Source organism: Mastigoproctus giganteus, chromosome 13, assembly GCF_048544385.1.
Source record: "Mastigoproctus giganteus isolate SK-2022 chromosome 13, ASM4854438v1, whole genome shotgun sequence".
Taxonomy (NCBI): domain Eukaryota; kingdom Metazoa; phylum Arthropoda; class Arachnida; order Uropygi; family Thelyphonidae; genus Mastigoproctus; species Mastigoproctus giganteus.
In genome coordinates, this window is record NC_143587.1 from 68,406,250 (window position 1) to 68,423,465 (window position 17,216).

General features: G+C 38.2%; 1 protein-coding gene across 2 annotated transcripts in view; it reads right to left on the reverse strand.

Moving 5' to 3' along the window:
- LOC150076141 (acyltransferase PGAP2-like) overlaps nt 1-17,216 on the reverse strand; it is a 227,807-nt gene that overhangs the window by 138,152 nt on the left and 72,439 nt on the right. For both annotated transcript variants that reach the window (XR_016547816.1, XM_090387593.1), the window contains exon 4: nt 1,593-1,701. Coding sequence is in view for 1 of the 2 variants with exons in the window: in XM_090387593.1 (XP_090243719.1) it covers nt 1,593-1,701 (109 nt within the window). In the remaining variant the exon portion in view is untranslated. The remainder of the gene's footprint in view (nt 1-1,592; nt 1,702-17,216) is intronic.

Consider the following 17,216-nt stretch of genomic DNA (forward strand, 5'->3'; position numbering starts at 1 on the left):
TGAGAACTACACAGTGAAGAATGGAACGAATTATATTGGGAATCAGACTGTTAGATAAGAAAAGAAACACATGGATTAGGCAGCAAACTCAAGTAAAGGACATTCTTATCAAAACTAAAGAACTAAAATGGTCTTGGGCAGAACACATAGCTCAAAGACATGATGACAGATGGACTAAGAAAATAACAGAATGGTACCCAAGAGGAGCTAGCAGAAAACCTGGAAGACAAAGGCAGAGATGGATAGATGAAATTCATGAGTTTGTGGGTAGTAAATGGATGGCCAGTGCTCAAAACAGAAGGAACTGGAAAGTTGCTGGAGAGGCCTTCATCCTGCAGTGGATTGAAAATGGCTGATGATGATGATGGTGATGCTCATTCTCTCCGTTTCTCCTCTCTGAATGCTCTGAGACATCACAGGCATACTAGTACTTGTAAAAGGATAGTCAACATGGAAAGAGGTTACAGCAACGAAGAGTATGCGGACATGCACTTCATATATGGTAAAGCCAACGGCAGTGCATTCGGGGCTGCACATTTGTACCAAGAAGCATTTCCCTGCCGAAGGCAGCCCAACAGGTGCACATTCATCAGGATACATCAATGCCTTAGAGAACATGGGCGCTTCTCACCTGGAGTACGAGCAGGTAGGCCCAGAAGCATAACACCTGATATTGAAGAAAGGGTGTTAGAAATAACATCCTGTAACATGTAACATCTGTAAAATCCTGCGGTGTTGAAACCAAAAATTAAAAATGTATTATCTTATGTTTAATAAAACCACCCTTAGCAAAGTAGTCACAGCTTTTTGCTAAGCTAGTGCTCCCATAGTCAGTGGCAGATCTTAGCAGAAAATGTGCATTATCTCGAAAGTGGTTCATTTGCGGCCCGATGTAAGATTGGAAACTCATTTTTAGGAAGAGCAGAAATCTGTTTGAAGGGCTGCAGATAAGAGCAACAAGTTTAGTTGGAAACAAAAAAAGACATTCACACCAAGACTGGAGTTCTGTATCTGGAAACTAGGCATTTGCATCATAACATTGAAGCATTATGCTTTAAAAGGATTAAGCAAACTAAATGCTAATAGCCTCTTCACTCTAATATATATGCAAAGGGATATAAATTTAAGTTGAAAAAAAGGATGGTTGCAGAATATATGAGGAAATTTGTCATTAGCCAATGAGGAATTGATTGTTGAAATAACTTCTGCCTATTAGTGCTGAAGTTGGGTAGTCTGAAGAAATTTAAAGTAGCATTGGATGAGTTATTATAAGGAAGGCACAAATAAAATAGGAAAAGGTGTGTATTTTTTTTTTTTTTTTTCTGCTGATGATTCCTTATATCAATTTGCCAACACTGATACTAAGAATTCAACAGATTTACAAATTTGTAGAAGGTAGCAAATAACCTTGAGCCCTTCATTACTTTTTGAAAGGGTAAGAGGGATCACCTGACTTTTTTATTGCATTTTATTTCTAAATATTTCAATAGTCATTTTTGGTTATAATAAACATTAACATGAAGAACTTGCATTTAATTTAATAATAAACATCACAATTAAATAATAAACAAAAAAGTTTCTTAATTCCTTACCTCCAGGTTCACAGTACCAGTTATGACGCAAATAAAAGTATATTGCACATATAAAGGCTACAGCACACGTGGATGCTAAGACTGATTTGATGTACAATGAATGCTGTTCCTGAAAATATTATAAACAATTATTAAATACCTCACAAATCCTATATTAGAACAAATGACTTATCTGTGAGCTCACATTAAAATTCCTTCTTTCATTGTGGAAAAAACTAGTCGGTGCAGCTATCAGTCTCTTAATTTACTGTGCATAGTCTGTGCCAGTGATATAAGGGTATTAATAGTTTAATGCATACACCCACCAACAAAAAGAACAGGCAAGCAACAAATAATGACAGTGTTCATGATTATCTAATAAAAAATTTTAAAGAGCACAGATCAAAATTGCTTGCTCTCTCTCTGTGTCTCACACACATTACATAACTTCTTTCAAATCTAATAAAGAAACTTGATTATGTGGCCATATTTATAAGGCTCTGTTGTAACATGGAAACATTCCGATAAGTGGCATGTTTTGTTATTAGACTGCAACTTAAGTAATTTATATCACAGCTAAACGTGATATCTGTAATGGAATTACAAATATCGTGAGCTCGAAAATCACAAATACAATCAAGATGAAACTGTATAACTTCATTTACCCATTTATTATAGCAAAGAAATAGTATTAGTAATGGCAAACGATGCAAGAAAGCAAGCTCACACATCATCTGCCAAAAAAAAAAAAAAAAGAAAGAAAAACCATTTCACCTACCCTTCCCCTCCAAAAGTTTGTCTAGTTCTTCCTTCAATTTATTAAAACTATCCACTTCCACAACAAAGGAAGGAGGCTTGTTCCAACGATCAACAATCCATTGGATGAAACCAAAGATCTGCACATCTCTTCTGCTACCATCCTTCTTCAATTTGATTTATGTCCCCTCATGTGCACAGTCTGACCAAGAGGAGGAATCACAGCAGTACTGAGTTAGGTCAAACCATTCAAAGCCTTAAACACCTCAATCAAATCACCTCACAGGATCCTAATCTCTAGGCGCTGAAATTTGCAAAACTGAAACCTTTCTTGTTAAGGCATCCCTTTTTTTTTTCCTTACCAATCTCGCTGCCCTTTGCTGTATCCATTCCAGCAGCTCTACATCCTTCCTAAAATGAGGCCTCCAGACCTGTATATAGTATACAAGTGGCCTGACTGTTGCGTTATAAAATGGGATTTTATTACTGTCATTAACCACCCTGCAAACCTTTGTATCATCCACCTGCAAACTTAGACATTACGCCTGATATTAGCATTAGCAGAGGCATATGATGCAAGAAAGCAAGCTTATACAGCATCAGCTAAAAAAAAAAAAAAAAAACCCTCCCTCCCATTTCACCTCTCCATTCATTCCAAATGCCTGTCCAGCTCAGCCTGCAATTTATTTAGGCTATCAATTTTCACAACAAAAGATGGAAGTCCGTTCCACCAATCAACCACCCGCTGGCTAAAGGCAAACTTCCGTACATCCATTCTACAACTGTCTTTCTTCAATTGGAGTCTGTCCCCTCAGGTTCTTAATCCGAGCAAGAGGAAGAATCCCATCAGCATTCAGCTTGTTCAACCCATTCAAGGCCTTATACACCTCAATCAGATCACCTCGAAGGTGCCTACTCTCCAGGCACTGCAATTTTCAGAATTTAAGCCTTTCTTGGTAAGAGCACCCCTTTGTTCCCCTCACCAATCTTGTTGCCCTTATTTGTACTCGTTCTAGCGACTCTACATCCTTCCTAAAATGAGGCCTCCAGACCTGTACACAGTACTCTAGGTGTGGCCTGAACACTGCCTTGTACAATGGGATAATCACCTCCCTGTCCCTGCTAGCAAAATTCTTGTATACCAAATGTTATGGTCCTGCTGACGAGGCTACTAGAGGCGGTCGTGTTCAAAGCCGCTAAGTGGATTTTTCTTATTTATTGATTTGAAATTATTGTTTTTCTAAAACTTTTGATTTAAATTTAGTAGTATAACATTATTTTGTGATTTTCTGATTAATTTGGTGTATTTATTCTTTACTCGGCCTTGTAATTGCATAAAAGTATCGGTAAAGGTTTCCACGTGTTTCAACTCCGCTACCGTTCGTAATTTTCCCGCCTTTGTGATATGATAGTTATATACCGTACTAGATAGCGTTAGTTGAACTTCGTTAGCAGTTAAATTGTACGTTTAAATAAATACATATAACGACTTAGATTACAAACGTAATATAATTAATAACATAACATAATTAATTAATAAATTAATAGAATCATGACTCAGACCAGAGCAGCAAAACAAAAGGCTCAAGCTAATGGAAGTGCTGTGGCTCAGAGCAGAACTGAGGGGGACAGTTGTCCTCTGACTCACAGCCTTATAAAATGCACTGTTTGCTTGATGTTTGCAGAGCAATCGGGTACGGGACATGATACTGCCAAGGGGGATGTCTTTGTGTGTGAGCGATGCAAGGAGTGTATCGATATCAGGCAACAACTCGGCGTTCTTGTGGGCCTATATGAGAGCTTGAAGGACAGGGTGGATGCATTCGAAGAAACTAAATGGAGGAGCCCATCACGCTCTCAGCTGCCCACATCAACGCCAGAGCTTGCACTTGGGCATCGCGTGACACAGAGGCAACCCCCAAGGCAGAATGCGCTGGTCCCGAAGGAGCTAGTAGTTGTTGGTGACTCTATTGTCAGGGAAACGGGGAACATGCTTTGTAAAAAAGATAGGTGGAACAGGACCAGGGTATGTCTGCCAGGGGCAAAGGTTGATGACGTTGTAGAGCGAATATCATCTTTTAAGGGCACAAAAGGTTATATAGTTGTACACGTTGGCACTAATAATATTAAGAGTAGGAGACCGGCAGAATTACTTAACAAGTACAGGTCACTGTTGAACAAAAGCCGAGAATTAGGGTTGAATTTGAAAGTGTCTGCAATTCTGCCCAGACACGATAGGAGGTAGTATATGATGAGAGCCTTGTCGATCAATTCGGCCCTGAAAAGATTGTGCAAGGCTCAAGGGGTAGAATTTTTTTCAGCCTGGACTGTACTTGTTAACAGGAGAGATTGCTTTACAGGGATGGGATACACTTAAATAGAAAGGGTGCAAGAATATTTGCTGATGCTATCGAGGCAGTGTTAGGTGGGTCGGAAAACTGCTAGCTTGGGGGGAGACAAAGACCAACAGATTGACAGTAGCCATTGGCAGAGGTGAAAGAGATTCTTGCACTGCTTCTATTAGAATGAGCAGAAGCCTGAAAAACAAGATGCATGGTATTTCAGAGACTGCTGGGAGCCATTGCGGTACAAGTAAACACATGGGTTGTGTTAGGGTAGCTAAGAATAGAAACAGGTATACTTGCGTGTACACCAATGCTAGGAGTTTAGTAAATAAATTTGATGAATTTGAGGTATTGCTCAAAACATCAAAGGCAGATATTGTTGGGATATCAGAGACGTGGTGTCACACAGATATAAGGGATGCAGAACTGCAATTTGGGGAGTACAACGTCTACAGAAAGGATAGACAGGATAGGAAGGGGGGAGGGGTTATGCTATTAGTTAAAAAACACATAAAAACCAAGGAAGTGAAGCCAGTCGACATCGCTGGACAGTGCAGTGTTGAGTCAGTTTGGTGTGACATAAGCATTAGGAGATCAAAATTGAGAGTAGGAGTGTGCTATAGGCCTAATGACTCTGATGAGTATAATAAGGAACTGTACAGGGAAATAGAGTGGGCCAGTAAATCAAAGAGTCTTATAATGGGAGATTTTAATTTCACAGATATTGACTGGAATTTGGGGGCTGGTTACTCACACACTAGCAGGGCTTTTGTGGATTTATTGGATGATTGTTTTCTACATCAGCATGTTCGGGAGGCAACTAGAGGGAGTAATACTCTTGATTTGATTATCAGCAGTGATTCTTCATGCATTAAGAATCTGCAGATTAATGAAACACTAGGTGGCAGTGATCACAGTGTGCTGAAGTGGGATTTACTCAAAGAGGTAACTACCATTAGGGGTAAAGGGAAGGGTTATTGCTTCCGTAAAGGCGACTATGATGGACTGAGACAGTATTTAAATTCTATACAGTGGGACTAACTGATGATGTTACCAACAGCAAATTCAAAATGGGAAGCATTCAAAGAACTTATCTTGGAAGCTACTAGGCTTTACATACCAACTAAGAAATATTGTTCAAGGTTTAGGCCAAAATGGATGTCAGATGAACTAATGAGGCATATGGCAGAGAAGAAAAATGCATGGAATACTTACAAATTAACACATGACACAGAAGCCTATGATAGATACAAGTTGATATGCAACCAAGTTACAAAGGAGGTTAGGCAGGCGAAGGCAGATTATGAGAAATCCTTGGCAAGGGATGCAAAGAAAAACAGCAAAGAGTTCTTTACTTATGTTAACTCTAGAAGGAAGGGGATGAATCAGATTGGTCCACTTGATATTGATGGGTCAACTGTTGATGATCCTGCTCAGGTAGCTAACAAACTAAATGAATATTTTTGCATCAACATTCACACATGAGGAGTTATTCAGCAAGGGGAATGCCAGTGGTGTATTCAACTCTAGCAGTAAGCTACAGAATCTTGAAATAACTGGGAGTAAAGTGGAGGAGAAACTGTTGAAGATAAACACAAGAAAGGCACCCGGGGTGGATGGGATCTATCCAGTTATATTAAAGGAGGCAGCAAAGGAAGTAAGCAAACCCTTAGCCATAATTATGAGAGCTTCCTTGGACTCAGGGGAGGTACCCATAGACTGGAAATGTGCAAATGTGACCCCAATTCACAAAGGAGGATCAAAGGCTGACACAAGTAATCATAGACCTGTGAGCTTAACTTCTGTTCCAGGAAAATTAATGGAGGCACTGGTTAAAGAAGCACTGCAGGATCATTTAGACAAGACTTCAGTTATAGCTCAGACACAGCATGGTTTTGTTAAGGGGAAGTCTTGCCTGACCAACTTGATTGGATACTATGATGAAGTCACAAAAGAACTGGATGCAGGGAATAACTTTGATATTATATACTTGGATCTTAGAAAGGCTTTTGATACTGTTGCACATGGAAGACTGCTACACAAATTGGAGCAGTGTGGCATTGGAGGCAAGTTGCTGCTATGGATAAAGGGGTGGTTGAGGGGGAGAAGACAGAGAGTGGTAATCAATGGACACTGCTCATCGTGGACTAATGTTATTAGTGGAGTCCCTCAGGGCTCAGTGTTGGGTCCATTATTGTTTTCTGTATTTATAAATGATATTAATGATGGTATATCAAGCTTAATTTCCAAGTTTGCAGACGATACAAAGGTTGGCAGGGTTGTCAAGGACACTACTGACACTATGCTGCTGCAACAGGATCTGGAAAGGTTGAGCAGATGGGCTGAGAGGTGGCAAATGAAGTTTAACATTGACAAATGTAAAGTACTACACATGGGAAACAGCAACCCCAGAGCAATGTATCAACTCTGTGGTACTACACTGACAGTGGTAGAGAATGAAAGGGACTTGGGGGTGGTTGTGCAGGCAGATATGAAGTTCTCTGAGCAGTGCAGACGGGCGGCAAGAGTAGCTCATGGAGTACTGTGAATGATATACAGGAATTTTTCCAGCAGGGATAAGGAGGTGATTATTCCATTGTATAAGGCAATGGTCAGGCCACACCTAGAGTACTGTATACAGGTCTGGAGGCCTCATTTCAAGAAGGATGTAGAGCTGCTGGAACGAGTACAGAGAAGGGCAACAAGATTAGTGAATGGAACAAAGGGGTGCTCTTACGAAGAAAGGCTTAAGTTTTGCAAATTACAGTGTCTGGAGACTAGGCACCAGCGAAGTGATCTGATAGAGGTGTATAAAGCCTTGAATGGTTTAAGCATGCTCAATGCTGATGGGATTCTTCCTCTAGCTCAGAAAAATCACCTGAGAGGGCATAAATTCAAATTGAGGAAAGATGGATGTAGGATAGACGTGCGGAAATTTGCTTTTAGCCAGCGGGTGGTTGGTTGGTGGAACAGACTTCCATCCCTTGTGGTGGAGGTTGATAGCCTAAATAAGTTTAAGGCTCAGCTGGACAGGTATTTTGAACAAACAGAGGGGTGAAGTGGAAGTGGGTTTTTTTTTTTTTTTTTTTTTTGGCTGATGCTGCATAAGCTTGCTTTCTTGCATCAAATGCCTCTACTAATACTAATGCTAATGCTAATCATTGACAAGACTACATTGACCTGCCCTAGCAGCCCATTTGCACTACTCAGCAAACTTCATATTCGACTGCACAATTATCCCCAGGTCTTTTTACTTTCCATTTCCCTGAGTGTAGTACCACACAGTTCGTATGTTTCTCTTCGGTTATTGCAACCCATATGCAGTACTTTGCATTTATCAAAGTTAAACTTCAGTTGCCACTTCTCAGCCCATTTGCCCAACTTATGATCCAGTTGGAGTATCATACTGTCTTTGCTGTCGTTAACAACCATGCCAACCTTTGTATCATCTGAAAATTTGGATATTAATCCATAATCCATTAATCCATATACCTTCATCAATGTCAATAATAAATACAGAAAACAAAACTGGGGCCAATACCAAACCCTGTGGGACTCCACTAATAACTTCAGTCCACAAAGAGCAGTGTCCATTGATAATTATTCTCTTCTTTCACTATCTTCAACCATCCCTTTTTTTCATCTTGCCCTTAATGGCATAATGCTCCAATTTGTACAGTACTCTTTTATGTGCAACAGTATGAAAGATTTTCATGAAATCTAAGTATCTCTCTATACATTAAAAAAGTTTTCTTCATAGTGATATTTATTAGATCCAATTATTATTGCTATTGTTATGTTGTTATTTGGAGCATTAGCAACTAAGGCCATATTGCTCCGGGGATATGTGGTGGTCATTCCCTGACCTTTCTGCATCCTCCGTATTTGTGGGCACAGGCTCGAACCGCGGTCTAATCAAGAAGCGTGTACTACACACTGCTGCTCCTGCCCACCTGGCTACAGAGGCGCCATTAGAGCCAATGGACGGGGCAATTACATCACTTAATCAAGCCAATGGGAGAAGAGGGCAGTGCAATAACATCACTACAAATGTGCAGGTAAATAATTACACAAGTCATTTCCTAATTAAATTTCGATCAGTGTGTTATAATGTTATTATTATACAAATAATAATATTATACAATGCAAAAATATACAAATATTTACAAAAAACTAAAATATTCACAAAATATTAAACTATTTACAATCCTACCTCTACATTGGTGAACATTACATGGAAGGAACACAAAAATGGTTACTTGGCAGAATCAGACACTTGCTGTTGACAATGTAGAGCATGTACGTGGGATGCATGCCAATGTTTGTTGCATTGAAAGACAAAACGTTCACGCATTGAAACTGCCTCCATAACATTCACCAACCTCGTGCACAAGGTTGGTGAACATTATGGCATCATTTGATGTTCTATTGTAACATTAGCTGATGAATGGACCCGATATAATTTGTATATCTGTAAATATTTTAAATATTTGTATAGTTTGTAAATACAGTCAGTCCTTGTATAGCATGATAGTTGTGTTCCTAGAAACCCTAGTGCAATGCAAAATCGTGCAATATAAACAACAGGCCCTATGGGAAAAATAGGGTCAAGTGCCGACCACCCAAGATTTGTAACATTTGTAACCAAAACATTACCAAACACAATAAATAATCGTAATAAAATACGTAAGTATTTTATTACGTAATAAAATATTTCTTTTGCTTCTATCGTAAGCAGACTTGTTTTTTGTTTGATTTTCTATCCAAACAAATGACAGCTGTTCCATCTCTTCCAATTCTTTGTGTCTTAATCTAATGGATTTTAATTACACTTTGAGTTGTTCCTGCTATGAAAGTTGTTTTTATTTTCTCTGCATTCTTTGTAATTCTCGGCGTTGCCTCATTTAGGCCTGTAGCACATACAATATCACATGGTCTTTCATTTCGCTCAAAGTGTTTCATATTTTTTCTCTATCGACAGAGGCGGACTGGCCATAAGCCTTACTGGGAAAATGCCGGTGGCCGGTGTGATTTTTGCCATAAACCACAGTATGAGGCCACTATAAATTTTCACAGGTAAGAATTTTTGACCCAGTCCGCCTCTGTTTATTGATATTGCTTTTCTTTTTCTCTCTGAATCTGCAGTGTCTTTACCAGGACGCTTCCTTTTCACACCTTTTAAGTATTTTACTCATTTTTAGGAAATAAAGCACAATTACAAAATGAGGAGGCACGCTTGGTACACATAAACAAAGCTGCTCACGTGTAGCAACTGAATAAACAACACCATAAAGGCAGAGATACACTATTAACACCTCACATTTTACTAAAGCACATTTCTGGGGGTTAAAACAAAACCATAAAAACAATTTCCAGTTGCGTTTCTGCTAGTGGAATCTGTTATAAACTGATAGTAAACTCGATCTAATTGCATTTGCGATTATAGCTGGAATTGTGTTGGTTTTTACGTTATTATGGTGAAATGTGTTCCCGTTTCAATGATATAAAAAACAAATACATTTTCAGAATCTTCTCTTCATTTCTATTGTGTTGCGTTCAGTTGGGGTGATTCTGCATTCAACTGCCATTTCTTGTAAACACAAAGGCGAATCATGCATAAGCGAATTCGGTTCGTGTTATATAAGATATCATTCCCCTAATTATAAATCGTGTATGATCGAATTCGTGTAGTGTAAACACGTGTTATACGAGGACTGACTGTATTTTAAATTAAATATTTTAGTCTTGCTCTTTCAGATGCAACAATATTCCTCATACATTATGGAAGCCGAAACAAAAGGCCTTTTCCTAAGTGACCTATGTAAACGCAGGTAAATAATTACATAATGATATTTATTTGACCTTGAGAATGATGCGTGGTGGGGTAGCCAAAGGGAGAAGAGGGATGCGGTTCATGTGGTACAAGTGGGAAGGGCAATTACGTCACTACAAATGCACAGGTAAATAATTACATAGGTCATTTCCTGATTAGATATCGATCAGTGTTTCAACAGGTGTATCTTTAATGTAGAAAAGTGGATGTATGACTTACTCTGTCATACATCACCGGGGTTGGCGAGCAAAGTGAGCAGGGGTGGAGCCCCCTAGTATGATAATAAAATTATTTTTGCATCCAGTTCCTTCGTTATTGCATCATAGTATCCAATGAAATTGGTCACACAAGGTTTCTCCTTAACGAACCCATGCTGTGACTGAAGGATAACTGCACTCCTGTCTAGATGGTCCTGCATCACCTCTTCAAGCAGTGACTCCATTATTTTCCCTGTAACATATGTTAAGCTAACAACAGGTGTGTAATTATTCAAGTCACCCTTTGTTCTCCTTTGTGAATTAGGGATATATTCACATATCTCCAGTCCACAGGGACCTCCCATGAATCCAAAGATGCTCTCATAATTATGGCTAAGGGTTTGCTTACTTCCTGTGCTGTCTCCCTTAATATAATTGGATAGAACCCAAGTGTCTCTTTTATGTTTAACTTCAACAATTTCTCTTCTACTTTCCACTCCATTATTACAAAATCATTTAGATTTCTGTTAGAGTTTGATAAACTTCTGGCATCCACCTCCCTAAAGAATTCCTCCTGTATGAATGTAGAGGCAAAATACCTATTCAGTTTGTCAGCAACTTGAGCAGAATCATCAACAGTTAAACCACTGAAATCAAGTGGACCAATGTGATTCATTCCCTTCCTTCTAATATGTTTACATAATATAAGAAGTCTTTGTTGCTTTTCTTTGCATCCTTTGCCAAAGATTTCTCATAATCTGTCTTGGCTTGCCTAACCTCCTTTGTGACTTGACTGCAGCCTTGTTTATATCTACCACAAGCTTCTATATCACATAATAATTTATATGAATCCCATGCATTTTCTTCTCTACCACATATCTCATTAGTTCATCTGACATCCATTTAGGTCCAAGCCTTGAACAGTATTTTTTAGTATGAAAAGCCTAGTAGCTTCTATGATTATTTCTCTGACTGTTTCACATTTAGAATTTGTTGTCTGTAACATCATTAATTTGTCCCACTGCACAGAATTTAAAAACTCTCCCAGATCACTGTAGTCTCCTTTTTCAAAGCAAAAATACTTCTCTTTATCACTCATAATGGAAAGTAAATCCCACATCAATACATGGTGTTCACTACCACCTAGTGGTTCTTTTATCTGCAGATTCTTAATGCATGAAGAATCACTGCTGATAATTTAATCAGATCAAAAGTATTGCTCTTTCTTGTTGCCTCTCTAACATGCTGCAGTAGAAAATAGTTATCCAATAAATCCAGTAAAGTCTTGCCAGTGTGAGTAACCAATCCACAAATTTCATCAACAGTTATTTGTTGTACTGATCATAGTCATTAGATCTATAACATACTCCTACTCTCCATTTTGTTTTCACAGTGCTTATGTCACATCAAACTGACATGTTGCACTGGCCACCAGTGTCAACTGGATGCACTGCCTTAGGTTTTACATGCTTCTTAACTAAGAGCATAAGTTATGCTTCCCTCCTGTCCTGTCCTGTGTGTCCTTTCTGTATACACTGTACTCCCTATATCCAAACTCTGCATCCCTTATATCTGAATGACACCACATCTATGATAACCCCACAATGATTGCATTTGATGACTTAACCAGCACCTCTAATTCATCATATTTATTTACTCTGCTCCTAGCATTGGTGTATCTGCAAGTATAGATGCACCTGTTCTTATTTACTCATGTATTTACCTATAGTTGTTGTTTGTTATTTGGTTTTAGGAGCATTAGCAACTAAGGCCATATTGATCTGGGGATATGCGGTGGTCATTCCCTGACCTTTCCGCATCCTCCATATTTGGTGGTCATGGGCTCGAACCCCTGTCTAATCAAGAAGCATGTGCTACACACTGCTGCTCCTGCCCACCTGGCTACAGAGGCACCCATTTACCCATAGAGCCCATGTACAGTCAGTCCTCGTATAGCACGATAATTATGTTCCTAGAAACCCTCGTGCAATGCAAAATCGTGCAATACAAACAACAGGCCCTATGAGAAAAATAGGGTTAGGTGCCGACCACCCAAGATTGAACACACACATCTGTAACCAAAACATTACCAAACACAATAAATAATCGTAATAAAATACGTATTTTATTAAGACTATTACGTAATAAAATATTGCTACTGCTTTTGCTTCTATCGTAAGCAAACTTGTTTTTTGTTTGATTTTCTATCCAAACTGATGACAGCTGTTCCATCTCTTCCAATTCTTTGTCTTAATCTAATGGATTTTAATTACACTTTGAGCTGTTCTTGCTATGAAAGTTTTTTTCTCTGCATTCTTTGTAATTCTCGGCATTGCCTCATTTAGGCCTGTAGCACGTGCAATATCACATGGTCTTTCATTTCACCCAAAGCGTTTCACAATTTCATATTTTTTCTCTATCGACAGAGGTGGACTGGCCATAAGCCATCCCGGGGAAACCCCGGTGGGCCGGAGGCCGATGTGATTTTGGCCATAAACGCTAGCATGAGGCCACTACAAATTTTCCCGGGTAAGAATTTTTGACCCAGTCCGCCTCTGTTTATTGATATTGCTTTTCTTTTTCTCTCTGAATCTGTAGTGTCTTCACCAGGACGCTTCCTGTTCACACCTTTTAGTATTTTACTCATTTTTAAGGAATAAAGCACAATTACAAAATGAAGAGGCAAGCTTGATACACATAAACAAAGCTGAGTGCGTGTAGCAACTGAATAAACAACACCGTAAAGGCAGAGATACACTATTAACACTTTACATTTTACTAAAGCACATTTCTAGGGGTTACTACTATAAAACAATAAAAACAATTTCCAGTTGCATTTCTGCCAGTGGAATCTGTTATAAACTGGTAGTAAACTCGATCTAATTGCATTTGTGATTATACTGATAGATGGAATTGTGTTGGTTTTTACGTTATTATGGTGAAATGTGTTTCCCCTTCACTGATATAAAAAACATAAATACATTTTCAGAATCTTCTCTTCATTCCTATCGTGTTGCGTTCGGTTGGGGTGATTCTGCGTTCGACTGCCATTTATTGTAAACCCAAAGGCGAATCGTGCATAAGCAAATTCGGTTCGTGTTATTTAAGATATCGTTCCCCTATTTATAAATTGCGTATGATCAAATTCATGTAGTGTAAACACGTGTTATACGAGGATTGATTGTACTTCCTTGTTCCATGATAACTCAAAACAGGCCTTGAAATCTCCAGTACCTTGATTTCCAGAATGCTGCATGTTCCAATAGAAGCAGTGCAAGAATCACTTTCCTCTCTGCCTGTGGTTATTGTTAATCTATTAGTCACCAACAAATACACCAATAAACCTGTCAAATCCAAGTCGGTATTAGTAAAACTTTTAATACAGATCTATCATCTGTATGGAATGCATAAAATGACATTCTCCAGTATGTCTCTTACAAATTAATAATAATAAATAATTAATGCATGCTATATGATTCAATGGAAAAATTATGCAATGTACTGACACTATATTACACTGCATTATTTATAAGGAATGCAGTACAGTTTAAATAAAAAAAATTGTAACCCAAGCATTTAGTGGCCCTTCAACTCTATTCTCTCATCTTTGATGAGAGAATAGAGTTGAAGGGCCAATTAAATCTTGCATTCCCTCAAGGTTTGGTAACAGTACCAAACCTTGAGGGAACCCCACTATAACTCTAATACACTCAGAAGAATTAACACTTATATCAACCATCTACCTCCAGTTCTTCAGCCATTTCTCTATCCAATTCAGAATCTTGTCCATATTTCCAATATGTCTAGTTTGTAAAAGCAACCTTCCATGTGGCTGTACCAACATTTTGTTGAAGGCTAAGTAAAATGTAAAAATTGTTTCCTGCATCCAATCCTGTATTATCACATCAGAGTAGTTTATTAGGTTGGTCAAGTGAGATGTTTCCTTTACATAGCCATGCTGCTATCCATTTAGGATATTATTCTTCTCAAAATGACCTTTTAATGTATCCTTGCCCACAGACTCCATAACATTCTTAACCACTTAAGTCAAACTGACATATAGTTCCTCATCTTATTCTTATTTCCTCCTTTGTGTATTAATGAGACATTAGTGCTTAGCAAATCAACAATGATCTCATGATTAACTGTAATAGTTTAGAGCACACCTTTGAGGCAACTTCCAATATGACTGGGTAAATACCGATGGCCTTACCTACCTATAAGTTCAGTTTTCTGTTAGGCTCTGCTCTGTAACAGCAATATCATTCGTCCTACAGGTCTCAGGTGCACTAACACAATATGATCCAATCCAAAATTAATTTCTACTGTGAAGATTGATATAAATGATCTATTCAGCTTACAGGTCACATTGACTGTATTAACCAATTTTACTGTTTCCACTTATAAAGGTCCTATCTGGTTTACTCTTTTCTTCTTCATTTGTACATATGATTAAAACTCCTCTATCCCATTCTTGGCTCTTTTTTGCTAGTGATATTTTATACTCAGATTATGACCTATTTTTTATGATACTGATTCAGATTATGATATATTTTTTGCTAGTGATATTTTATACTCAGATTATGACCCTATCTAATGGTGTCAATACAGTACTTTTAGTATTTCAGTACTTTTAATTATTATGTTCTTGTTTATACTCCGGCACGACCACCAGGTCAGTGGAGTTTACAATAAATCAATCAATACAAATGTTAATTATATTTAGCAGTCACGGACTTGAACCCCGGTCCACTCAAAGAGCATGTGCTACTGCACTCGTGCTCCTGACCATCGAATACATCAGGCCTCATTTGCATCCAACATCAGTCTGTAACTGTCTCAAACCATGTTCTTCTATTCTATTAAGCTCCCGAAGTTCCTTTTCATCAATCTTGAAAACCTTGGTATCCTCTTGGTATCCCCCTTATGAATGGAATGAATGCACCCGTTACCAATGATTTTTGACCCTTAATGAAAACAGGTTCCAGAATGAAAATAATTTTCAATATTAAACACTATAAAACTGAACAAACAAAACAAAATAGAAATAACAACTTACTTTTGGAATATACACTAAGTGACTAGTTTTTCAGGAGCAGCACCACCAGGCAAGGAATTGATAGCTCTATTAGTGACAGTGTCACGTGTCCATTCCAGGCTATAAAGAGCAGGAAGTCATATTGTGTGTGTGTATGTAATTCAGAGAGCGGATGGGCCAACAATGCTACCTAAGTACCATAAATGCAGTAACAGTTAACACTAGATGCACACTGGTGCAGGTAGCATAGACATTATTGTCTCTGCTGGGGCAGTTGTGCACAAGAGTATCTAGAGCAGGGGCATCCAACCTTTTTTTTGCCAGGAGAAAAAACAGAAAAAGTGCTAAATGTTCCTTACTATTAATTATGCATTTTTAAAAAGAGAATTTAATTTTTGTTATCAATGTTTATATTTATTTTAATTTTTTTTATATATAATAATTAAATATAAAAATAGAGCAAAAATTACATCACACTAATAACATTCTTAAATACTGAAGAAGATACATAAAACACCATAAGAAAGCAATACAGAAAAATGGAATACTACTAAAAATGGATATTTTCAAAAATCAATGTGAAATTATAATTTGTGACAGACTTGAGAGATGTATAACACTTTGGGTTACCTGCATGGCCGCCAACCACACAATACGAAAGGATGGGTCACTTGTGGCATACAGGTGACACCTATGGCAAGTGAGGCACTTGCCACAGGTGCCACCTAAAATAGGTACTGCTAGATGTGCTACTGCATATATATATATATATGTTAAAATATGATATGAATTAGGCACCCTTACAAGTTTTGCCTCAGGCACCACAAACACTAGTGCCAGCCCTGAATAGCAGTTCTTGTCAGAGACATCTTGAAAAGAACTGTGCAGTATACAGTGATGGGTCACAAATGGCCAAATGAAAAGTGCAAGATGGCAGTGTTTTGCAAAGAGGTGTATCAGAGTACAATTCAATGGACCATATCACATGAAGGACTGCTGTACAAATTGTATCAATATGGATAAAGGGACAGTTGAGCAGAACAGAGAGAGTGGTTATTAATAGGCACTGCTCTTTTTGGACTAATGTTATTGGTGATGTACCCCATGGTTCAATGCTGGGCCCATTATTGTTTTCAATATTCATTAATGATGTTGATTAAGGCATATCCAGCTTAACAAGCAAATTTACTGATAATGCAAAGGTTGGCAAGTGGTTAGTGATAGGAATCGTGGTAAGCTATTTCAACAAGACCTAGAGTAATTAAGCAGATGGGCTGAGAAGTATCAAATTAGGTTGACCATTGATAAATGCAAGGTACTACATTTAAATAATCACAGAATAAAATATCAATTTTTCATTCTACACACTCAAAGTAGCAGAGAACAAAAAAGACCTAGGGGTAACTGTACAGTACAGTATGAAGTTCTCAGAGCAGTGCAGACAGGCTGTTAGGACAGCTCATGGGATTCTGTCAA